Genomic DNA, 26275 nt, shown 5'->3' with positions numbered 1-26275 from the left:
AATCCATGCAACGATTATTCCAATTTAAAATGGACTAATTTATACTTCTATATAAACCAACACAACTTTGAAGAGGAAAAAAAAAAAAAACACTTTACTTCGAAAACCGATATAATCACATACAAAATGAACCAAAACCAACATATTGTACATGTTAATGGTGGCCACGGGCAAGCACATGAACATGCCCATCCTCATAACCAAATCCATCCTAATATTGCAAATTTGCAAATTACTCATGAAATTGCTGATATCAAAAGAGATATAGATTTTCTGAGGGCTCTTTACGGTGCTCTAAGTAGAGAAAATGATGATCTGTGAAGAGAATTACGATTTGTAAGGCAGAGGTTATTCCAGCACACTGGCCAAGTTGACGATGGGGCAATTTGGAATGGGTACACGTGAAATTAGAACTGATGATGGTAGTTTGGTACTTATGAAGTTAGGATTTTATGTTGCCTTTTATGGCATACTTGTTCAGAAGTTTGTTCAGAACTTTGCCAGTAACGGCATGCTCTACTACTTTGTAAATTGCACTTTTGCCGTCTCCGGCATACTTGTTATTAAGGTGGTTCAGAACAATGCCGTTAACGGCATACTCTACTCTGTAAATTGAACTTTTGCCTCCTTCGACATAAGCACTTTTTGTTTTGCTTGATGATAATGCGATAATTGTTTTTGGTTAAAAAAAATTAAAAAAAAGAAAACCTCCTCTACCTTCATCCAAATAAAATCAAATGCCTGCAAACTGCAACAGTTATTCCAATTAGAGGATTGACTCAACTGGACTGATTTATACTTCTACATAAACCAGAACTTTTGCCTTCTCCGGCATACTTTTTATGAAATTGGTTCAAAACATTGCCGTTAACGGCATAATCTACTCTTTTGTAAATTGAACTTTTGCCTCCTCCGGCATAATGAATTTTTGTTTTGCTGATGATAATGCAGTGGCTTGGACTAATTTATACTTCTACATAAACGAACTTTTGCCTTCTCCGGCATACTTGTTATGAAATTGGTTCAAAACATTGCCGTTAACGGCATAATCTACTCTTTTGTAAATTGAACTTTTGCCTCCTCCGGCATAATGAATTTTTGTTTTCTTGATGATAATGCGGTAATTGTTTTTGGTTAAAAAAAATTAAAAAAATGAAAACCTCCTCTACCTTCATCCAAATAAAATCAAATGCACAAGATTATTCCAATTAGAGGATTGACTCAAGTTTGGACCGATTTATACTTCTACATAAACCAGAACTTTTGCCTTCTCCGGCATACTTTTTATGAAATTGGTTCAAAACATTGCCGTTAACGGCATACTCTACTCTTTTGTAAATTGAACTTTTGCCTCCTCCGGCATAATGAATTTTTGTTTTGCTGATGATAATGCAGTAATTGTTTTTGGTTAAAAAAAATTAAAAAAATGAAAACCTCCTCTACCTTCATCCAAATAAAATCAAATGCACATCAGTTATTCCAATTAGAGGATTGACTCAACTGGACTGATTTATACTTCTACATAAACCAGAACTTTTGCCTTCTCCGGCATACTTTTTATGAAATTGGTTCAAAACATTGCCGTTAACGGCATACTCTACTCTTTTGTAAATTGAACTTTTGCCTCCTCCGGCATAATGAATTTTTGTTTTGCTGATGATAATGCGATGAACTGGACTAATTTATACTTCTACATAAACCAGAACTTTTGCCTTCTCCGGCATACTTGTTATGAAATTGGTTCAAAACATTGCCGTTAACGGCATAATCTACTCTTTTGTAAATTGAACTTTTGCCTCCTCCGGCATACTTGTTCTAAATTTGCACACAGTTTACCTTAATTCAAGTTTAAATCGATAAGCATTGACTGATTTAAATTGAATTTACTATAATTACAATTTCAAGTAAATAAGCATTGTATACTAATTTAATTAAGGTATAAAGTAGTTAAAATCGAACAAAGCATTAAATCCAATCGATTCTATTTTCTTTGAATAATTTTATAGTGCGTAATGTTCAATACGAGTTTGTATGTCATCTCGTTTCTTAATAATCGAGTCGTAGAAGATGATCTTTTTCAAATATTAACCATCTAAACTCCATAAAATCGTTAAATTGAGTTGAATTAAGATTTGTACCTTTTACGATATTGTAGCGACAAAATCAATGGAGAAATCGCTTGAAACAACGATTTGAATAATTGAGAAATCGGTTTGGGAACGAAGTTGGGCTGGGTTAACGATAGAAGGATTTGAGTTGTTGTGTTTTATATGTAACGGTTAGGGGTAGTAATGTCTTTTTACTATGTTAGTTTTGCTCGGAAGGGCAATAATTAAAGACCACCATTTTGAGGGGAACATCTTTAATGCACAAAATCTATAAACAATAAGACAACTCACAACTCTTCCTAAATGATTAATTCTAATCAAAGTTCTATTAATGTAAAATAATAGAGAAACTTTTGGGCATTCGTAATACCAGCACAGGAGCACGTAAGTGACCAAAAAATTCTTTATATTGTTAAGTTATAATTAAATACTTATTAATTTTCATGTATCTTTTTTAAATTAAGTCATCACCTTTGGTTATTGGAGGTTTGGTTTAATCCTTGCCATGTCAATTCATCCTTCAACAAACATTACAAATCAAGATATATGGGGACATGGACCTTACCTTCCAAAAAAAAAAAAAAAACGGGGATTCAAAAAACTCAATATGTACATGGTCTCTTTCATAACCAAAATGTACAATTAGCTTACAAAAATTAGTGTTTTCATATCTCCTACTTATGTTTGGAAGTTGTCATTTATCAAGTTAATATATAATCCATTCATTTCTCTTGGATTTTGATTAAAAGAGTTATAGAAGGTACTATTTTCACTTAAAGAGGCTAGTTTGACTAAGTAGTCGACCATTTGATTGGACTCTCTGTGAATAGACTTTACATCAACAACCAAGGTAATTAGGACAATTTTTCTTATGATCCTTTTCAGTTTGAGATTGTTGATATCTCCATATTTCATCATATTAGTCACAATAATTGAGTCCATTTCCATATCATAATTGTTGAATCCAATAGTTCTCTATAGTTAACAACACAAACTTCAATATGGTTGTTACGGTTGCCATGAATAAAAAAGCGCCCGGTGCCTTAAAGCCTAAGATTGTCGTATGCGCGGGGTCCGGGGAAGGGCCGGACCACAAGGGTCTATTGTAGGAGATATGAAAACACTAACTTTTTGTAAGCTAATTGTACATTTTGGTTATGAAAGAGACCATGTACATATTGAGTTTTTTGAATCCCTTTTCATAACCAAAATGTACAATTAGCTTACAAAAATTAGTGTTTTCATATCTCCTACTTATGTTTGGAAGTTGTCATTTATCAAGTTAATATATAATCCATTCATTTCTCTTGGATTTTGATTAAAAGAGTTATAGAAGGTACTATTTTCACTTAAAGAGGCTAGTTTGACTAAGTAGTCGACCATTTGATTGAACTCTCTGTGAAGAGACTTTACATCAACAACCAAGGTAATTAGGATAATATTTCTTATGATCCTTTTCAGTTTGAGATTGTTGATATCTCCATATTTCATCATATTAGTCACAATAATTGAGTCCATTTCCATATCATAATTGTTGAATCCAATAGTTCTCTATAGTTAACAACACAAACTTCAATATGGTTGTTACGGTTGCCATGAATATGTACTGAAAAAGCATAAATTAGCTTCCCCCAAATAAAGCATTTCGTACTCATAAATTAAACAGATGGGTTCAGTTTTCGACCTTGTCCGTGCAATTTTAAACACCCACCTTTATATGATTAAGATGCAAGTCATGATAGTATATTTTAAAAAAGAGAAAAAACATCAAATCTGATACAGTGGATGACAAGACTCATATTGCTTCTTTTTTTTGCTTAACCTAGGGATGATTTTTCTAATTCAGAGGATGACCTTCGACGCATCTTATAAAGTTCTCTTTTACAAAATTAAATGCATGTTTTATACATGTGTGTTGTCAAATTCTTGGACAATCTGTCCAATTGATTTTTAGCTTTAAAGCGAAGCAAGATTTGATAAATAGCTATTCTTGTCTTATAGTCAGCAGAAAATTCGGCCATGGTACAGTAAATCTATTTTTTATTTATTAAAAATGAATGAATAACACTGTTACTCTAACGGCAGCTTTTATCCAAGATTGTCAAAACCCCACGAGTTGAACGTGAAGCATACTCTCAATCTAAGATTGTCAAAACCCCATGTGTTTAAACTGTCTTCAGTTTATGCTATACTCTCAATCTCTCACCTACCAATTATGGAACATTTGATCCAACTTATCAGTATATGCTAATTTGGGTTAAAGTTTTTCTAATATTTCTTGATTGATACAGGATGCGTGCGTGGTGGAATAATCTGTTTTCACGTTTCTTTCATTTTGTTCAACTTGTCTATTGTTTATTAATTTTTAGAATTGAGTTATTGGGCAAGTCATAGAGAAAAAGACAAAATGGTCTGTTTATGTTTGAGGGTATGTTCAAAATGGTCTTTAAATAGATTTATGAGCATTTTTGGTCTTCTGTGTCTCCGTCAAATATTTACAAACACTGCATATTAGATTTAACAGGAAATTGTGAATTTTTTTTAGCAAGAACTAAGATTTAGAGGTGCGGTTTTTTCAACTTTCGTTATTTCTGTATATTTCTAGAGCCAGGTGTAGTTTTTAATGTGTTTTCCACAACTTTTTTTAAGTCTATTTTGATGTCTGATGCAATTCTTGGTGTTGTGATTTTGGAGATTTGACATGATTTTCTAGCGTTTCCGGTTAAAAAGAATTTCCCACGATTTTCATAAAGTCTAACGGTTAGAATTTGTTAATTTTTTTATGGAGACAAAAAGTGCTCACTTTTCAACCAAAAGTGCACACTATTGAAAAACTTAAAGGAGCAAAGATGCTCAAAATATATTTAAGAGGCGATTTTAAACGTACTACTAAATAAGGAAAAGAAATTAAAACGTACCAGTTAGCGTGGAGAGAGAATTATTTTTCGGTATTTTTACACTCTATGATAATAAGGGGAAAATAATTACTCAGTTTATCCCATAATTTTTTGTTACCCGCTTTAGCCACCGGAGGTCCATCTCCTTCATCTTCTCCACTGAGACTCCATCCTTTGGCATTCTTTCTCACCGCCATTAAAGCACCATCTGAGAAGCTCTTTTTTCAAAGATCATCCATCGCTTTTCACCCCAAAACATCCGTCAACATCACCACTGGGATCGAACCCACCACCATTATAGCACCGTGTGAGAAGCTCGTTTTTCAGCTTCATCGTTAAGCTATCTAGATCCATCGTTACACCATCGAACCACCCTTGTACCACCAGATCTCCACTCATAACCACCCATCTTCATTTTTATTTCGATTTATCCCCTTATTGATCTTGATTTTATTTGATCCGATCTTAGCAAAAACAATAGGGTAAAGTGTGTATAAAACTTTCTTATACATTATTATACACTTTTATACAAAGGTAGAAGTGTATATTAACACCTCTTATACATTATGTATAAATATCTCTTATATATGAATAAACACCTCTTGTATAAGTTTGTTTAATATTGTATAACAGTGTAGAAGTGTGTATAAACACCTCTTAACATTATTATACACTTTTATACAAGATTGATACATTGTCAACAGCAGGTGTATAATGTTGTATATCGTTTGTATAAACATTGTTGCAAAATAAATTGGCTATGCGGATGTAAATTAAAAAGATGGCTACGTGAATGTAATTTTTTATGTTGGATTGTATATTATTGAAATTATCCCTTATTTTCTTGTTTATCAGTGCAAAACGACGAATCAAAATGTTTTACCAACCATTTATTAAAAAAGTCCTCCATTTTTAATCATTTGAAAATCACAACAAGAAGTACAAATTTACAATTGACAGTACGTGTTGGACCATGTGTACTTCAAACCCAACTACCAACCGATGTGGGGATAACCTTGAATATTCTAACAAAATGCAACATTTTCTAGCTCCATGCAAATATATTAATAGAGGTGTTAAGATGTATGTCATGACTATTAGATTGATCAGTTACAAAAACCTCAACAAGTAGGGCAGTAAATATAGAATCATACATTTCAGCATGGTAGCAGAACATAAAGAGGCTCTAAATTCGATTATTACCATCACCTATTATAAAAAAGAATAAATTTTCACATAGTTAGCTCATGAAAAAGAATTAATTAAACTCGCACGTAAGAAGACGTGTTGAGATATAATAAATAAATAAAAATATATTCTTTCTAACAGCTTAACGACAAACATTATGTAGGATTTCCTATGCAGTTATTCACCTGTCTATCATGTTTTCATTTCCTTGCTTTAACTAAATGAAGTAGCAAGGTAGTGTATAGCTAGAACCTTTAGAAAAACGAGCATAAATATGCTAGTATATATCTTGAGCAATAATTGTAAGAATATCAAAGATGGATGGACCAGTTAGGTGATTTCAAAGGCCTCATGCAGAAAAGTGATTAAATATACGAGTTGAACCTAGGAGTATTGAATAGTCATAAAAACGAACTCAATAGAATTGCACATGGACAAAAATCCTGCTGAAATGATTACAACAAAAACAACATACCCAATGTTATCTTACAAGTGGGGTCTGGGGAGGATAGAGTGACGTAGACCTTACCCTACCTCATGGAAGTAGAGAGGTGGTTTCCGGAAGACTCCTGCTAAAATGATTGCAGAAGTGATTTTAGTGTAAGAAAGATAGTGTTCATATCAAGATCAATTTACAAGTGCAAACTTCCTCTCAAGACTCCGTAAATCCATAAAAGCTCGAGCAAATGCTTTGTGCAACAGATCCATACACATCAATGTACATCCATTAAACTTTGGTAAATACTCAAAGCAAGATTGACAAAGCAAAACTTTGATACTTACTGAATGAAGTCTTCAAGTCATGTTACACAAGGATGAATAAGTTCCTGATCATAAAAGCAAGAAGCAATAATGAACTCGAGGACTAAGAAGCAATAATGAACTCGAGGACTAAGTAAATGCGTAGCTAAAATGAACCTAATAGTATTGCCTAAATCACATCCGAAGGTGTGGCTGAAGTACACTTCAAAATTACTCGAAAAAATGCCTCGAGTATACTTGAATTCAAAAACCAGAATCTTAATCCAGCTTTTATTGTTTCATACATTAGGGAATAATTGAATTGAAAGAGGTCAGACTAAAACAACAATAACGCCTTTAGTCGGAGCTAGCTATATGAATCCTCACTATCCCTTTCAGTCTATTAAAATCAGCTACATCCCAAGCAGTTAAAAGACTGAAAGCAAAATTAAAGATTTCACATTTCAGTGATGATCCATAAAACCTGAGGTGGTGAGGAATGTATATTCCCGTTGTCTCACAACAATATATTCATATCCGATGGAAAGTCACTTGAAACTTGTATCACCATGAATAATATCTGCGAGTTTTTGTTGGATCACATCCACATTAATCCTTGGCTGATCAGTGGCCTGAAAGAATCATAAAACAAAATGAAATTGATCATGATCTTTCACAATTAGCACAGTTAAGCTTTGTTGCTTGGACTCTTCCGATCCAAAAATGCCTATGGGTACGTATCTGATCCTCCAAATATAGTTCATTTTGTAGTATCTTACATAGGTACACCACTATTTTTGAAAAGTCCGAGCAACGTAGCAGTTAGGTACTACATAGCAGTTTAGCAACATAGTAGTTTAGAAGTAGGTTTAACTTTGTAAATATGTGGGTGTGTCCACAATCTTCTATTTTTGCTAAGAGGTTAGGCTTCAGATACCTCTTTTGTGTATTTGACTTTGATAAATATACATGGTAGGGGTCTGCCTAACCCCCCACAAGGAAGGTGGCTTAATTTAAGAAAAAAAAAATATTACTATATGAGCTTAGGGACGGAATTACATAGTCCAAAAAGAGTTCAATTGAAATCCCTTCGTTCGAAAGTTCTGTTTATGTTCAAATATATTGTTGTATCTCCTCAAAATAAGGGATGGGAAGCTTATGGTGTAACCAAATGATTGCTCAAAAATTTCTTTAGGTAGCAAGTTCAGCGACCAAGTGTGACATCTTTTTCGTTTTTGGAATTCATTTATTAAAATTTCTGGCTCCATCACTATAATGAGTTAACCTTATCTGATGAAAAGAACATAATATCAAATTTCTGGATTTATACCTCAGTTCGAATAGTGTGAAGTGCACTTGTAGTATTTGTTTTGGTGCAGCTGCAGTTCACAATGCTAAGCCCCTCTTGAAGTAACACTTCAAGAACCCTAGAAAGACGAAACCCTTCATTGTTGAGACCACAATTAACCAAAATTTCCATGCCATCCAAACATTCCTTCACTCTCACAATCGCCGGTGAGGAGTCACTAGTTGATGAGCTTCCACTTTTGGGATATTCAAGATTTCTTAAACTTGACTCTTTCTTTAACTTTTCTCTCCTTTCTTCCAAATTCTTAACATTTTTCTGCAAGTGTTCTATATAATTCGCCGCCTCAAGTATGTGGTCGGATGTGGAACGCTTTCCCTGAAAGAGTTCAACATCGATCTATGTTTTTAGATAATCTAGTTAAGGCATGTTACATGTAACAACATGTTAAACTACACTAATATATAGAAAAAGATCTTTTATACTATTAGTGTATAAAGGATAAATCCTTTAATTTAGTGCACATTTTGGGGTCAAGTTAGGGAAATCTAAAGAAAGAAAGGAACACGAGTTTCTCATACCTTAATATTTTCAAGGGGAAGCTGTTGGCGAAGAGAAGCATAAAGAGTAGCCATTTCTTGTCTTCTTTGTCGTTCAACTTCTCTATGTATCACTTTCTTCTCTTTATTGCCATTAGTACCTTTCTCTTTCTCTACATGGAGAGAAGAAGTTGACGGTTTTTGTAGCTTATTGCCTCTCTGATTATTGTTGTTGTTGTTGCTGTCGTTGTTGTTGTTGTTAAATGCAAGGTTGTTGTCGCCCAACTCCAATGAATTAAACGGAGCAAAATCGTTTACCAGATCTTGTTGGTATATGAAATTAATAGGGTTGGTACATGGCTGTGGAAAAAGGAGCTCATTATCCTCATCTTGTTGAAAAGGAAACATTGAATGGAAATTATCCATTATACTAATCCCAATAATTAACCAGTTTCAACCTTAAATACAAGAACTGATTAAGTATCAAGATAAGCTATAAATTTGAAGTAGAAAAAAAAGGAAGAGAGATGCGTTTGTTAGGCTGTATGATCTTGGGAAATCTTGAAGGGGTCCTTTGATGTCAAGATTCCTGCAAACTCCTTAATTGTTTATAAGTAAACAAATTAAAGAGATAATAAACGGATCTCACCGGCCAGTTTATGTGTGTACTGATTCTATTTCTACCCACAAAATTACCTGCTAAATAATTAGTTCACACTCGTGTGGACCAAATACCCTACCTAGACTGCCCTTTAAAACTACAAATTATTGTACATTATTTTATCGAGCGCTGTGACCAACATTTTTGTTATGTCAATACTGTGGCTTGACCAAATATTTCAAATAGATTTATTTAATTAAAAATTCCACCTAAATATAAGTAATAAGAATTTATTTATCTTTAGGTTTGCCCTTATTGTGAATTGCCCCAAGTCTAATGGAAGTTGGCTTGACCAAATAATTCATAGGGAATTATATTATATATTATATTATTGGCCAATTGGGTGATCCTTTTATCAAAATGTACGTCTTAACGTCTTGTCTTATGTTTTCCTCTCTTCTTTTCATGGAATGGTAAACCTTTGAGTCCGCGACTTTTGTAGCACAAAAAAAAAAAGTTGAATCAAAGTAGCACAAAAAAAAAAAATATTACTAGGTTTCACGCACTAATTTAGTGCATGAAAGGACCAAACTGCAAAAATGCAAGTTTGGCCTTTCACGCACGAAATTCGTGCGTGAAGGAGGCAACAAAAAGTCGCCCCCTCCTTCCCCACCACAGACCCGACTTTTCACTTCCCCACCACAGAACCCGCCATTAACGCTCTTTTTCAGTGGTCCCCAACCCCTCAAAACGCTGTTTTCGTGTTGTTTTTCAATCCAAAACTCAATATTCTTGGTATATTGAAGTGTAGGAACAAGTTTCTAAGGTTATTTTTTGGAATAGAGCGGCGCGGAGCTCATTTTGAAAACTCAAAAACACCTTCATTCTAGGTATTTTATTACGAATTTTTTATTACATTGCTAAATTTATTATTACCTTAGGTATGGTGGGAGGGATTTGTGGTGGATTGCGCATTTTTTTTGTGCGTTTTTGGGCAGTCCGCACCCACCACTGCGACTGCCCCCTTTAATTTTTTTTTTAATTCGTTTATCTATTGTTAATTAGTTAATTATTTATTGCTTGTTTATTTAGTATTTGTTAATTGTTCGATTAGCGACTTAAGTATTTATTAATTGTTAGACTAGCTATTTCAATTCTTAGACTAGCTAATTGTTTATTTAGTTTTTGTTAAGCCAATTGTTTATTTATTAATAATTTCTTAATTGTTTCATTAGTTAATTAATTGTTTATTTGTTAAATATACGATAATAATTTATTAATTTTTTGATTAGTTACTTAATTGTTTATTTATTAAATATATGATAATAACTTGTTAATTATTTGATTAGTTAGTTAATTTTTTATTTATTAATTTTTTATACTAATTGTATGCTAACTAATTGTTAATAATTTGACTTATTAATTTTTAATCTTTATATTTTAGGATTGAAAACCCTTAGTTTAGGATTCATAACTTTGTAGCTTAGGATTGAAAACCCTTAATATAATTTTCGATAAAAGATTACATAACTAATATTACTTGTTAATAATTTATTTAAAATACGTAAAACGTATGGGTTACCACAATCCTTAATAAAATTTTCAATAAAAGATTACATAACTAATATTACTTGTTAATGATTGATTTAAAATACGTAAAATAGATGGGTCACCGCAATCCTTAATAAAATTTTCGATAAAAGATTACATAATTAATACTACTTGTTAATGATTGATTTAAAATGCGTAAAACAGATGGATCACCACCCTCTTGATCCGGGGCCCTTCGACCGAGAGTTACTGTATCTTCGGCCGAGCATAGGTCGCAACATATATGGACATCCGACCCGGCACCGAGTCTCGTGTCCGTACCGGTTAGGGGACTCGGCATGGGAGATCTTAGTTTGCCGCCCCCCACATCCTCGTGTCCTGGATATACTACGTCGGGGCGATATCTACCGGTGCGTCGAAGTTGGTCGGGTACAGCACGATAGGTCGCTAGTGACGGCATTGATTGAGAGGTGGCGACCGGAGACGCACACATTTCATCTCCGCACCGGTGAGGCTACCATTACCCTTCAGGATGTGGAGGTCATTTATATGAGCTACAGGTTGATGGACGCCCATTGTATATTGAGGAGCCTCCTGTGCTGCCGCCTTACCGGGATGAGTTGACTAGGCTCACCGGTTTCGCGGCTCTGGATGGTCATATTTCCAGCCAAAGTCGGCTTTTGTTGTCGGCCCTTTACGCTCACTTGCGCCTCACAGACATGCAGCATCCGATTGGAGAGGACATGCCTTATACTGATGTTGACCGACGTGCGCGTCTATACCTACTCATCATATTCGGGGCCATCCTGTTCCCGAACACTTCGGGTTCGCATATGAGCTTGATGTATCTTCGATATATCGACAATCTCGCCGAGATAGGATGTTATAGTTGGGCGCTCGTCGTGCCGGGCTACATGTATCGAGGATTCTGCCGATGTTCTATGGGCACAAGGGTAGAGGTCCCTGCATTTTGCTCGCTCCTTCAGGTAATATATTTAAGTGCGTGTAATTAAACACAAAATATATTTTTTTAAAACGACGACTGATAAATATTTTTTAAATGACTATATCAGATATGGGTGTGGACTAGGTTGAGACCTTTTCAGCCCATACCAGCTCACCCTCCCGCTGACTATCTTACTGTTCCGATGCCATACGCGCGGAGATGGTCGAGAGGCGTACGCCGTCGTGCGGAGACGCACCACAGCCTTCTCCCGTTTAGGGATCAGCTAGACCGCATGACGGCGCAAACGGTATGTTCATATTTTGGATCCACACGCTAGAACACACAGCTACTATTTTAGTCTTTTATTGTTAACTAGTTCAATTCTTTTTACAGGCTTTTATATGGACGCCGTATGATCATATTTTGGATGAGCTGCCGGCGTTTTGTAGGGCTGGTCAGCACATGTGGATGTCGATGTGTCCATTGATACATATGGATATCGTTGAGTATCACGCGCTCGACCGCGTGTTAAGGCAGTTTGGGTATGTACAGAATATACCCGCGGCTATGGATTGGGAGCATGACCACTATGCGAGGGACGAGCGTGCGGGCGTCGATGATACATGGCAACTCCATATGCAGCAGCAGGTCTAGAGTTGGGATCTGAGGATGACGAGCCTAGCGGTGGTCGGACATGACACTCCGATCCATGTGTACATGGAGTGGTACATGCGGATCACTCGCATCATTATTGGTAACCCCTCTAGGCGTCGTCCAGATGGCTCGGATATGTAGCTCTCGCAGAGCGTACGAGGCACGGTAAGTTTTATTAGTCTTAAACTTAAACCATCGTCTTATGTACTACTTTACAAATTTATTCAATTGTTAATATTTGCAAACATATGCAGGTACGGACCGTTCAGACGATGCGCTATGAGAGCACTGCCCGTACGGAGGCTCCCGAAACCAATATTAATTACAAATGAAATAAAAGTGTAAGGGGGAAGGGGAGAATTAAACAAAAGTATATGCTCTTTCACGCACAAAATCTGTGCGTGAAAGTGCAAAAACTTAACCTTTCACGCACAGAAACTGTGCGTGAAAGGCATTTTTCTTCTTTCACGCACTAATTTCGTGCGTGAAAAGGTCTCCTTCACCTGTCACAATTTCAAGAATCTATGACACATAAAGGCTTGATTTGACAATACATTACTGCATTATTTGACCGTTTTAATACGACTTGTATTGCGCACCATTTTAATGCGCACTGTAAGTATTGATTTGACAACACATCACGCATGACAATTTCAGGAATCTATGACACATAAAGGCTTGATTTGACAATACATTGCTGCATTATTTGACCGTTTTAATACGACTTGTATTGCGCACCATTTTAATGCGCACTGTAAGTATTGATTTGACAACACACCACGCATGACAATTTTAGAAATCTATGACACATAAAGGCTTGATTTGACAATACATTGCTGCATTATTTGACCGTTTTAATACGACTTGTATTGCGCACCATTTTAATGCGCACTGTAAGTATTAATTTGACAACACACCACGCATGATAATTTCAGGAATCTATGACACATAAAGGCTTGATTTGACAATACATTGTTGCATTATTTGACCGTTTTAATACGACTTGTATTGTGCACCATTTTAATGCACAATGTAAGTGTTGATTTGACAACACACCACGCATGACAATTTCAGAATCTATTTAACTTGAAGGCTTGACGAGTGAAAAACTCATCAATTTCATAAGTCTAAGTCTTACAAGTCATTCAAAAAAAAAAATCAAACTTCATAGAAAAAATGTCTCAAAATGCTTCAACTGTTAGGGTTTCACTATTTTGGGATGGAGATATCGTCGAGGACAATTACTCCGTTCGTTATAGTATCAAACCAAAAGCCCATGTTAAATTTTCAACAACTTTAAATTATGAAACACTAGTCAGTTACATGCACAAAAGAATGAAAACTACACCCACTGAGTTTGGAATCTCACTAACTGGCAAATATCCACAAACAATATCAAACGGTGAGTGCGTTATGGCATGCACAATATCAACGATGATGAATCTTTGAGTGATTATTTGGGATCGGCGAAAGAATATCGTGATTTAGTATTCATTAATGTTCTTGAGATGTATCTTGAAAAGATACCTCGAGAAGAAGCCCCTCAAGTCCAGCCTATTCATGGTAACACTTATGGGGACTTTAGTTCTTATGGAGACATTTTGAGTGGTCAAGTGCCGGGAAAATCTAAGCCAAAGAATTTAATCAAGCTTACAATGAAAATTGGTAAATATGGATTTTTCATATTATTATGTGTAGTAGCACGTGTTTGTTGTATGAATTGGTAAATGACCAGTTTTCAAATCTTTATAGGAACTATTCTCAAAACTCGCCAGTGGTACCAAATATGGATGCTGGTCAATCCTCTCAGTTCGGTGGAGTTGATCATTCTCCACACCATGACAATGCTTATGAACAACAGTAAGTTCATCACCTTGATATTAAATTATCTATATATATATATATATATATATATATATATATATATATATATATATGATGTTGGTACTTAAAATATGTTACTTTTCGTGTAGGAGGATGAATGCACTTGATAATGAAGATTTTCCTAATTATTATGAGTCATCATCAAGTGATGACGATGAAATAGCTAATAATGCGAGAGGTAACCGATGATGAAGATGATGATGATGTTCAAGTTGGTATGACCAACAATATTCCTCAAAGCCAAAACCAAGAAGAACCAATGCACCACCACGTACCACCACCGATGGCTGAAAGCCCAACTTCTGAAATCCCAATTCAGTGGCATTCTAACAATATCCCTTATCTTGACAAATTTCTTCGGTGGTCGTGATGATGCATTTGTCTTCACAAGAGAAGATGATGATAGTCGCCTAAAAACCTGGATTGAACCAAAGGATCTCAACAAAGATCGATGCTACCTTGCAAAGGGAATGTTGTTCGCATCCAAATAGGCGTTGCAACGGGCTGTCAAAATTTATTGTTTTAAGGACATGAGGGAATTTAAGGTTGATCAGTCAAACACAAAGATATGAAAGCTAGTTTGTAGATGACGATATCAAGGCTGTGAGTGGTTGCTTCCGAGAATTGTTAAGCCTGATGGTATGTGGGCTATCACAAAATTTCGCGAAAGACACACTTGTGATGTGGAAGAAAATCGAGTAGATCATTATAATTTAGATACAAACATGATTGCTCAAGTGTTACTTAAAGACATTGCCGAAACACCAAGGTAACATATCCTACCTAGTACATTATATGTCTTATATCAATTGAAAGATCATTACTAAATGTTGTTTGTTTAAACTTGTGCAGGTTCCCCATCAAAGATTGTATTCGAAACGTTCAAACCGCATATAGTAAAACTATAAGCAACAGAAAGGGATTTCTCGGGCGTAGGCGCGCTTTTGAGATGTTCTTTGAAAATTGGCATACTTCTTTTCAATAGGTATATGGCAACTCTACAACATTTTAATCATGGTACTGTTGTAGAGTGGCGGCTTATAGAGGTTAAAATCTTCAACTTCGTATTTTGGACATTCAAACCATGCATTAATGGTTTTGCTCACTGCCGACCAGTGATATCCATAGATGGTACGCATGCATATGGTGCCTACGACATCAAGCTCCTAATTGCAATAGGAATGGATGCCAATGGGTCAATATTTCCTCTTGCTTTCGCAATTGCCGCTAATGAGAGCAACGACACATGGGGGATCTTTTTGACCCATTTGAAAACTCATGTTATTAAGGATCGTACCGGCATATGCATGCTGTCTGATCGTCATAAAGGCATATTGCACAATATGGATAATTTACCGGGGTGGCAGCCTCCCTTTGTTTACCATCGCTATTGTTTAAGGCACTTGAAGGCAAATTTGCAATCAAAGTTTCACAATGGCACTCTAAACAAATTGATGTGGGGGGGGCGCGATGGAGCATCAACGACGAAAATGGGTCGCAAAAATGGATGCGATCGGGCGGTGAGTGAACCCGCATACTTTTGGTTGATGAAGCTCGAAGTTGAAAAATGGACGCTTCACGCGTGATAGAGGCAAAAGATGGGGCATGCTCACAACAAACAACTCGCAGTCTTCCAATGGCTTGCCGAAATCGCTCGAGGACTACCCGTCACCGCAATGGTGAGAATGACTTTCAAGCAGATTGTGGAGCGATTTGTGGTTAGGACAAGGCAAGCCAGAGCGATATTAGCCGAAGGCGGGACATGGATGCCAAAGCCCTTCAAAAATATGGAGCATTATAGAAAAAAATGTGAGCATCACCAAATGACCGAGTATGACCCAATTCAACATGTGTATAAAGTTAGGACGGGTTATTACAACGGTAAGGGTGGAAATGTGCATACCGTTTATGAGGCAACAAGAACATGCACTTGTGGTAAGTGGCAAACGTACCACATACCGTGTTCTCATGCTGTCAAGTGCTTCGAGAGAATGAGAAAAATGGTAACAAATTATGTGGCGGGGGAATACAAGGTCCACAGTTACCTTAGAGCATATTCCGGCCAATTCCACCCCCTTGGTAATGAAGCTTATTGGCCAAACGAGCCGTTTTCGATGGTTGCTAACAAGGATTACATCAAGAAATTGGGCATTAACTCACGGGGTCGTAGACCCAATCAAATGGATGTTAGTGAAAGAACTTACTCTCGCAAGTGCTCTACATGTAAGCAATATGGCCATGACAAGCGTTCGTGTGGGCAACAAGGCCGTGGTAGTACAAGCACGTCTCGAAGTAATAGAGCCTCTAGAACTTGAAGATTGTATTGTTATTGTAATTTATTATTGTATTGCTTTGAATTAGTATTGTAATTAAATGGAATGAATTATTTTTTAATTAGTATAAACCTCTCGTATTGGATGAATTATTATTAAATCAAATATTTATATTTGTACATTCAAATATAATAAAACACTTAAATCAAAACCCTATAAATATGACAAGTTTCAAAACTTACTTCGAGGCACTTTAGAACCCCTAAAACGACGATCCAAACGTTTAGGTGGACTTGATGTAATGAGCTGACATTATTGTACGCAAAAAAAGATATTAAGTTTTATATAAAATATTGATATTTTGGGGTTTTGAAACATGACTAATCTTTGCCCAAAGTATGAAAAAAAAAACGTGATTTGAAAGGTAACACAAAAAAAAAAAAAAAACAAACAAACAAACAAAATGCTTTTTTTTGTTTTTTTTTTTTTGTGCTACAAAAGTCGCTGACTCGTAAACCTTTGCATGAAATGTCTCGGGATTGGATTTTTAATCTAAGTCCTACTTTATAATGGGAGTCTTATTACTCCCTCCGTTTCCGTTGATGTCTTTTGATTCGGGATATGAGAGTCAAATTGACTAATTTTTATTCCTTCTGTCTCAATTTATGTGACATTTTTCGCTTTTTGAGGGATAATTTGACTAAACTTTGAAGCTAAATTGGATTTGATTAACTCAATATTTTGACATTAAAATTTATATATTTGAAAACTACATGAAAAGTATTATAAGTTGCAACTTTTCTCATATCAATTTGGTGAAAAAATACATCTTAAAATGTTGGTCAAATTAAAGTTCGTGCAGTTTGAATCTCGGAAAGCGAAAAGTGCCACATAAATTGTTATAGAGGGAGTGTGAATTCGAACATAAATAAAAAGTATTATATAGTTATAGTTAACAATCTAAAATAATTAAAAAGTATTTTAAAAATTTTGTGACTTTTTAAATAGTAACTAGGACAGATAAAGTGAAACGGAGGGAGTTTCAAAGTTACAGAAAATGCACCAACAAAATCTCAGGAAAAAAGAAAAAAAAACTAAAGATAAAACAAGAAAAGTTACAAACAAATTATATGTTGACCTAAGTTCTGTTTGTCACGTTTATGGTCATTGTTTTTTGTCATGAGTTATCTTGCTTTGTTTTTTTCCTCTATATTTTTACTTGTACTTCGCCTCCCTCTTCCTAAAAGCACTCATTGAAATTAAATGGAACGGAGTATTTGGGGTGCTAGGTGTTTCAAGAAAATCAGTCTAGTGGGCTTCCACCATTAGAAGGAAAATTTAATTATTATTATAGGAAGAAAAGGAAAATAAACAACAAACGTGGAATTTAATTTGGTAAAATAAGACTAACTTGGTCGCCAATTTGATTTGGCTAGAGCAAAAGATATACATGTATATATCCAAATCTTGCTCATATTGGAATATTTAGTGTGTGAATTTGCTTATCTGTCCAAGACCATATTTACAGGATGCTTATGTGAAGAAATAAAGTTGATTTTTTGGAGCTACAAAAATACTAGATATTTATTAAAGGTTCTAGAATAACCTAGTATACTATCTTAAGATAATTATCTTGAAGAAAAATCTAAATATTCTAGAGTAATACTAGAAGATAAAGATAACTAGATTTTTCTTATGGATGTATCTAGAATAATATCTAGAAGCATCCCTAGACAAGTATAAATAGGGATGACATTAGGCATTTGTAATCAACCCATAAAAACCCAATACAAGCCAATTCAAGGAGTCTTCTTCCATAACAAAGTTCTACCTCGAATCTTTCTTTGCCTTTCTAAGCTTCCTCTTCTTTAGTTGAATATTCCGATCTTAGTAACGATCTTGGGCTAGCAGAAGGTTTCTCCGATTTACTTTTCTTCTGCTATATTTCTCTACAGCTTACTGGGACGTGAGCAAGGGTGGAGCCAGTAAGGGCCGAGGGAGTTCATCCGAACCACCTTCGGCTGAAAATTACACTGTTTGTACATGATTAAAATAATTTTTTATGTATATATAGTAGATGGAACCTCCTTTGACTTCTTCGTGTATTTATTTCTTCATATTTTGAATCCTTGGTAAAAATCTTGACTCCGCCATTGGATGTGAGTGCCTATAGCCCTAGGATCTAAATTTGAAGAGGACATGACAAGTTGATTTTTTGACCAAAAAGAAAAAAGAAAAAAAATTGGCTTTGGAGCAGTATCAATTCCTTAAGATACAGAAAGATATTTTTTTAAAAAGAAAGATAGGAAATTAATTAAGTTAGGGACTTGACATCATCCATTACTCGGACGGACTTTTAGAAAAAAGGAAAATAAAAAATAGTTTAACAGGCTAACAGCATCGTATCTGCTGATAAGAAAGGAAATCCGGAGTTCATTTGTTTATAATGTTGTACTCAATTTTAAAATGATTTAATGTTGTTATCAGTATTAGTTGAAATATTTGGTATATTGGCACCTAGTCCCAGAGCAAGCCCCCAAACCCTATGATTTATAGCCACCATCCAAAGGGTGTCCCTTTATGTAAAAGGTCCTTCACCTCAATCTCTTTCTCTGTTTTATTTATTAGTGGAGAGTACTCTCTTAACCCTTCTCTTCCCTTTTTCCAATTAGTTTAAAAAATATTTAAATAAATTAAACTATTAATGAGTGTAGGAACTCAATATTTCTAGCTAGAATGTTTTATTGAGTTAGTTGACAAGAACAAACGATCTCATGCTCACTAGAGGTGTACAAAGAAAACCGACAAACCGCCCCAAACCGATAATCTGAATCAAACCAAGAAAAAAATCCGATTAGTGGTTTGGTTTGATTTTAACTAAAAAAAGTCAAACCGACCAAACTAACTCGTCATTACCTGTATAGAATTTTTTTAAAATATTTTATACATAAAAAGTTATTTGTAATGTAATTTGTAAATATTTTTTAAACTTTTTCATAATTCTGGTCTTTTAACTTACTATTTCAAACTTGAACTTAGAATCTTAAATGGTCAAATAAGTTTTATAGTCTATAGATGTAAGTAACTCAAATAAAACCCAAATCAAAACCAAAATGCTAATAAAAGATCTACTTCTTGTCCTTTGAATAATCATTCATAATCACATGGAAGTCCATTCAGTACTCTTTCAATCTGTTTTGGATCTTTCTTTACAAAAATAGTTTTCTACTGCCATGTCGAGAAAGAAAAAACTTAAACCATGTTGGTCATATAGGCTACATCAGGCCTTAACCTTTCAAAATATAAGATATACCAAAGAGTAAATTGGAGCAATTACATTAATTACTGCAAAAATTGGCTTTGACCTTTCAAAAAGAAAAATATTGAACTCATGAGAGCATCATAGGGAAACATGACTCACCTGCTCTTATGCGATTTCATTATCTTTTTTTTTTTTTTGAATATTTTAATATAATGTCATCACTCATCTCACATTTTGTGTTATTTTCTTAAAACACACCTTATTAGATAGTTGCATTTTACTACGAGTAAAGAAATATTTGAAACACAAAACCCGACTTTTGTTGGTAATTTGGTTTGGTTTATAAATTTAAAAACCTGACAGAATTAGTTTGGTTTGATATTTAAAAATCCCGAACCAATCCAGTCCATGTACACCCCATTGCTCACTTACGGAAATACCGGGCTTTAATGTGTTATTCAGATTGTATTTTGTTCGATTATGTGTACCAAAAAAATAAAAACCCAAAATTGATTAAATTTGTTCCTTTTGGTTGTAGGATAATTCACCTGATGGAATAGTCTGGAGCAGTCCACCTAATGAAAACTTGAACTTGTGTCACGCTTTGCGGGTGCAATTCATGCTAATTTAACATGCAACTTTCTTTAAGATTTAATACAATCGACAAATATTGCTAGACCTGAAAATTATTATGACAATGTTCTTTTTAAGAAACATAAGTTTTAAAAGGATGTGAAACATATAATTTTTTATCTTTAAACAAGAAACTCAGAAACAGTGAACTAATCTTTCATATGATTAGTAATCATTTAACGAAAGGATTATCGTCCATCACATTTACTGAACGTGTTTAAAAAATGTTCCTTATTAAATATTTACTAGCTGGCGCGTCACAGCTTTCATTTAGAATATTGATTTATGGTTCCCTAACTAAATGTTGACCTTATGTCAATTTCCTGCTTCTATTTTATGTTTAAAACATAGAGCCAAAAGGTGTAATGAAAAAGTTCCCACTGTTTTTTTCCAGTCGGCATTATTGATTTGTCTCGCTGTAAATTGCTCATCATCTTTGACTGACTGTAGAAAGCGCAAACACACTACTCCCACCGTCCCAAAATAGTTAGTCACGTTTCACTTTTTGAAACTAAAGCTAAAATAGACTACATCAATTTAATATTTAAAAAATTGAGATATTATTAAACTATACAATAACTTGCAATTCTTCTCATATTAATATATGGGTCCGAAGAGGGTAGAGTGTATGCAAATTTTACCCCTACTTCATGAGATAGAGAAGCTATTTCCAGAAAACCCTCGGCTCAAGTTCATATAATTTGACTCTAAAAAACTAACATGATAAGTATCTTAAAACGGAAGGGTACTTGACATCCACAAAGGGTTTTCAGAAACCTAAAGAAACTGGCATGGGTAGAAAATTCCATCTTAGCTTTAAAGCAATAAATAAAGTAAATATAAACACCAAATTATTGGAGATGTGAACGTTCCTTGCCTTTTCCCGACATGTTACTAATCAAACTAGTCTGATTCTTGTGTTTTTTCCCCCACATTTTTGGTTCCGAAATCATTAATGGCCTTTATTGATGAGGAATCAGAGGCTATGGCCTAAGGCCCATCTTTTCTTTATTTCTCGATCAAATTAGCGGTGAATTGCATCTTTCAAGAAACACTCACTAGAAAGAGCAATAATAAATTACACGTTTGTACTTTAATTGCACGTACACACCTATACCAGTACGATGTTAAACTGGTAGTCATCGTTTAGAATCTTGGTCGGTTTTTCTCCCTTTATTTGTTTGAATTAGCCATGGAATAAGATGATTGCTTTCTTTTGTATAATTGAATATGTAATTTTGATCAAATATGTGAGCCCTTCTTTCTTGCCCAGCTCCGAAAGGTACTCCATAGCTTGAGAGATTACTAATTAAAGGGAGTGTTTATGTGTACGGTGCTCATTTTCTTTGCAATATTAAAGATGGTTAAGTAAATAAAACGTGCTTTCTTTACCGACTTAAATTTTCAAATGAGATAGTCATGACAGAGTTCAATAGTGATAAGAGGAGGCAGATGTCTTAGATTCAATTACTAACCCTGTTCATTATTAAAAAGAAGTTTTACATGCTTGGCTCATACAAAAGAATCACACTCAGCTTGTACATGAAGGAGCGTACTCGCACTACAAAAAAAATTGGTAATTTCCGGATGTTGAAAGTTATAATTCGCGGGTGTTTTAGCCTTCTCAAGCAATTAGCGGAGGCTAAAAACCTGCGCGATTTGCAACTTTCAACCTCCACAAATTATCCTTTTTTTTTTCTTTTTTTTTGTAGTGTCGAATTTAATTTTTCCCATGTCATTGAACTGATGAATAGTCCCTTCCAACACAATTTAAACCGTCAAATACCGTGTTTGACAATAAGAATTGTCCAAATACAGTAGAACTGGATTCTTCAACTTAGCCCATTTCCTCAACAAATTTGCATATCTACTTGCAGTTACATCATCATTTCCACCGAAAAAAAAACATAAGATATTATATCTTTGACGCAAAATTTGACTTGTTTGCTACAAATAAACATGCCACAACAGTAATTGGATCATACATTACAAACGATAACTTTTGAGAAGAAAACAAGTGACTGCTTTGAGCTGAAATAAAGTGTGATGGGCAAACTTGGAGGAAGAAAAAAAAAACGTAAATGAAGTGAAGAATTTGACTAAATTTGGCTGAAGTAAGAGATGGGGCACGATTACGAACTATTTTCTTTGTTAAGTTAATAAAAAGAAAAATGCAGAAAATTTGATAAATTGTCAAACTTTCAACTCTTCAGACATTCGAGAAAATAAGTCAATTTACTCATGATTTCATTGAATAATACAAAACAAGATGAGGTGATGGATACAACATCGAAATTTCACCTTCTCCTCATATTCCTTTAACCAAATATGATGAGTAATTCACATACTGTCCCACCCAAAAGAACATGAAAATAAGAAAAAATCATGCAACATTTCGGACCACACTAGTCTACGTGCAAAAATTTGTCATTTTGTCCTAGAGCAACAGGAAGTCAGCAGATCATATCTCATCCTATATGATGATCAACAACTTTAGTATTATGCTGTGAACAAAGAGTACATATAGTAGGTACTCATTGACAACAACTATATATATTCACCATTGATTTCTTCCAAGTCAAATATAGTATGCTCAAAACCACCATTTTTATTAGCTCAACTATCAAGCATTAGAAGTACAAACAGAAAATCTTGTTTCCTCGCCTCTTTTATTGAATAGTAACTAAATTCACCTAATATTCGAGAAAGGGAAAGAAGCTTTTGATGATTTCTTGGCATACTTGGGCATGATTCCAAGGGGTTGATTTATCATATGGTCACTCAACTAATAGTTATTATCTCATAAAGTCATCTTTATTCCAATTTGCTTCAACAAAGAAATTGACTTTATGAGATAATAACTATTAGTTGAGTGACCATCTAAAATCAACTCTAATTCTGAGTTCTCACTTCTCATGATGTGCTTCCTGGTAAATCTTTTTAATTGATATGAGTGCACCTAGCATGATTTCCACTTAATTAAGGACTAAAAATGATCAATGTTGAGTACATCAATCACCTTTCTTTGCAGTGCATTAAGATTGATACATTTCATATCACGTACCTGCAAAAGTAGGATGATTCGTTAAAGAAGGTGATCCAATGCTCAAACAAAAAATGGAAACAAAACTAAAACTGCCGAGACATAATTATGTGCTCTCTAGAGCAGCATAAGTTTCTTTTTGTGAGGGGCCTATAGAAAGCATATGATATCATACCGTCAACCCAAAAACAAGAATTAGGGGTATATATTTATGCACTTTGCCTTAAAAAAGTCATAAAATTCAAGAAAAATTTAATTATTTTCATCAGAAATGCAGAATACGGCAGGAACATAGTTTGTTTGCATAGTTGTTACATATCGTTTCATAATGTGTCATATCATATTGTTTTATATTTGTTGGGGGTTCGATCCCAACAGTATTTTACTGTATTATTTTGATATATTTGAATACAACATTTGAATAGATTGTATCATTTTCTGTCGTTACATAGTCACACATCACCAATCTAAAGTGTAAACCTAAAGAAAAATAGGATACCGGGTAGCGAGTTATAATTTTTATTTTATTTTATTTTTTAAAAAAAAAGGAGGCTAAAGGATAAAATAGAATTATTAAATAAGAAGCAAATGCAAAATGAAAAGGGGGGGGGGGGTGTAACGATGTATTTAACATATGATATAATAAAATTTAAGTAACAAGCACAACAAACATTGTATAAACAATACAATTCAGTAGGCAACAACCATCTAAACAAGGTGTAATTATGAGTCATGATGAGGAGATTTTGTTATATGCACAGTACGTACCTCCGATTGAATTCTATGAAGTGACTTTTGATTCACATTAGCAGAAACACAGCTAACAACATCAAGCCCTTCTTTCAAAAGCTCTTGTATCACTCTCGAGAGGGGTATATTTTCCTTCGTACAGCTCCCACTGATTAAAATCTCTACACCACCATGGCATGGACTCACTGTGACACAATCTTGGGATACAATGGAACTATCTGAGCTACCATCTTCGACCCTCCCAGTCACGATTTTCAGCTTGTCTCTCTTTCTTTCTAACTCATTCATATTTTCCTGCAGTTGTTTGATATAATTCACAGCTTCATGCATGTGATCCGATACTGATCTTTTTCCCTAAAAAGAGACCATCCAAAACAAAAATACCTTGTAAGTTCAATCAGTAATTCAAGAGGATTCAAGATCTATTATATATACAGTGCTATTTTACTATAAAAGAGGTTCAGATGAACCCTTCATGGTAGCTCCGCCCATTAGTTCAATGTCTACGTGGTAAAGAGGGACATAGGTCTAGGGCAAATTATGTGAGTTCATCCGAATTCATTGCTTTTGACTACAAATATATATAATTACGTATATATGTATAAATATAATAAGATCAGACTCATTCTGAACCACTAACTGTATTCCGGATCAATCAGCTAAAAGGAAATTAATTAAGGAAAAGAAATTAATTGACTTAGATGATTACCTTGACATACTGTAGAGGAAGGAGAGATCGGAGAGAAGAGTGAAGGGCAGCCATTCCTTGCCTTCTCTGACGTTCCATATCTCTATGCATAATTTTCTTAAGCTTGAAATCATCATCAGGATCAGCAGCAGTAATATTTTCATGGTTTTTATCTGAATTATTTCTACCTAATACCCTTTTAGTTGGTAGCCTCTTTTTCTTAGGTTTAATTTTAGTAACATTTAGGGGATGAAAACTGGTCCCCAGAGAAGCATAATCGTCCAGACTCAAATCTTGGAAGATCTTGCCTTGTTGGCAAGGATTTGAGGGAATCTGAAATAACAACTCATTTTCATCACTTATTTGCTGTAAAGGAAACATCACAAAAGCTTCCAACAAACGCAAAATTATAAATAAAATTCGAAACTTCAGAAAGCCACTTCTTCGTCAACTAAGAAAACTTTCTCTAATTATATAGTAAGGGAGATGGCTATATAATTAAAAGGTGGAAGATACGGTTGTTAGGATTGTGGATATCTTCAATGGCTCTCTAAATGCCTGCAATATTTTCATAAACAAGAAGATGCAAGGATTGACCTCAGTGGCCCCCCCCCCAATAATTTTAGTCTTCTGGGGAGTAGTATTATTATTTTTTTAAGTATCTCAACATTGACAGTTCATATATATAATTGTGACCCCACCATATTGTAATAATCAGTATTCCAGGCGGTGCCTCTTAAAGTTGATCAGAAATCTTTTGCTACCAAGAAGCTTGACAGTAAGTTTGATTAGCGACCACAACCTCTGATAGACTTACTGTCACCCATTTAACGGTCGTTTGGTTGGTGAGATAAAAGATAATAATTTTGAGATATCCTATGAGATTATTTTATTTTTCATTTGATAATTGATATTATTTAGTCCCCGGGTTATTTTTATAGACGCACTGTCACCCATTTAAGGGTCGTTTGGTTGGTGAGATAAAAGATAATAATTTTGAGATATCCTATGAGATTATTTTATTTTTCATTTGATAATTGATATTATTTAGTCCCCGGGTTATTTTTATAAATGGTGGAATAAGTTTTCCCATAGAGAAGGTGAGATAAAAATAATTTCATGGAATATCCTTGTCTATCTCATCCTACCAACCAAACAACCCCTAAATTCCTTCTTCGTGAAAAAGACAAAAATGGTCTCTTACTCCCTCT

The 26275-nt window shown here is 34.6% G+C and overlaps 3 protein-coding genes across 4 annotated transcripts; 1 reads left to right on the top strand and 2 right to left on the bottom strand.

Moving 5' to 3' along the window:
• Positions 1-6586: 6586 nt before the first annotated feature.
• Positions 6587-9482, bottom strand: LOC132051659 (transcription factor bHLH118-like). Of its 2 annotated transcripts, XR_009413843.1 has the most exons (4): positions 8822-9482; positions 8265-8618; positions 6977-7566; positions 6587-6762 (listed from the first exon to the last, which is right to left on the bottom strand). XR_009413843.1 is itself a non-coding variant. In XM_059442818.1 (3 exons), exons 1-3 carry the CDS (start codon positions 9203-9205, stop codon positions 7483-7485), a joined length of 822 nt encoding a protein of 273 aa, XP_059298801.1. In that variant the 5' UTR covers positions 9206-9482; the 3' UTR covers positions 6587-7482. The 2 variants fall into 2 exon arrangements, 1 of the variants encoding a protein (XP_059298801.1); XM_059442818.1 differs by having other exon boundaries at positions 6587-7566.
• Positions 9483-11839: 2357 nt separating this feature from the next.
• Positions 11840-12549, top strand: LOC132054417 (serine/threonine-protein phosphatase 7 long form homolog). Its single transcript, XM_059446430.1, has 3 exons — positions 11840-11917; positions 12005-12184; positions 12271-12549. Exons 1-3 carry the CDS (start codon positions 11846-11848, stop codon positions 12529-12531), a joined length of 513 nt encoding a protein of 170 aa, XP_059302413.1. The 5' UTR covers positions 11840-11845; the 3' UTR covers positions 12532-12549.
• Positions 12550-22799: 10250 nt separating this feature from the next.
• Positions 22800-25754, bottom strand: LOC132051658 (transcription factor bHLH118-like). The gene is made up of 3 exons (XM_059442817.1): positions 25086-25754; positions 24395-24730; positions 22800-23647 (listed from the first exon to the last, which is right to left on the bottom strand). The coding sequence occupies exons 1-3, from the start codon at positions 25443-25445 to the stop codon at positions 23570-23572; spliced, it is 774 nt and encodes a 257-aa protein (XP_059298800.1). The 5' UTR covers positions 25446-25754; the 3' UTR covers positions 22800-23569.
• Between the last annotated feature and the right edge of the window lie 521 nt (positions 25755-26275).

Source organism: Lycium ferocissimum, chromosome 4 (assembly GCF_029784015.1).
Source record: "Lycium ferocissimum isolate CSIRO_LF1 chromosome 4, AGI_CSIRO_Lferr_CH_V1, whole genome shotgun sequence".
NCBI lineage: Eukaryota > Viridiplantae > Streptophyta > Magnoliopsida > Solanales > Solanaceae > Lycium > Lycium ferocissimum.
The sequence above is the reverse complement of the archived record's forward strand: the minus strand, read 5'-3'. Positions and strand labels throughout refer to the sequence as shown.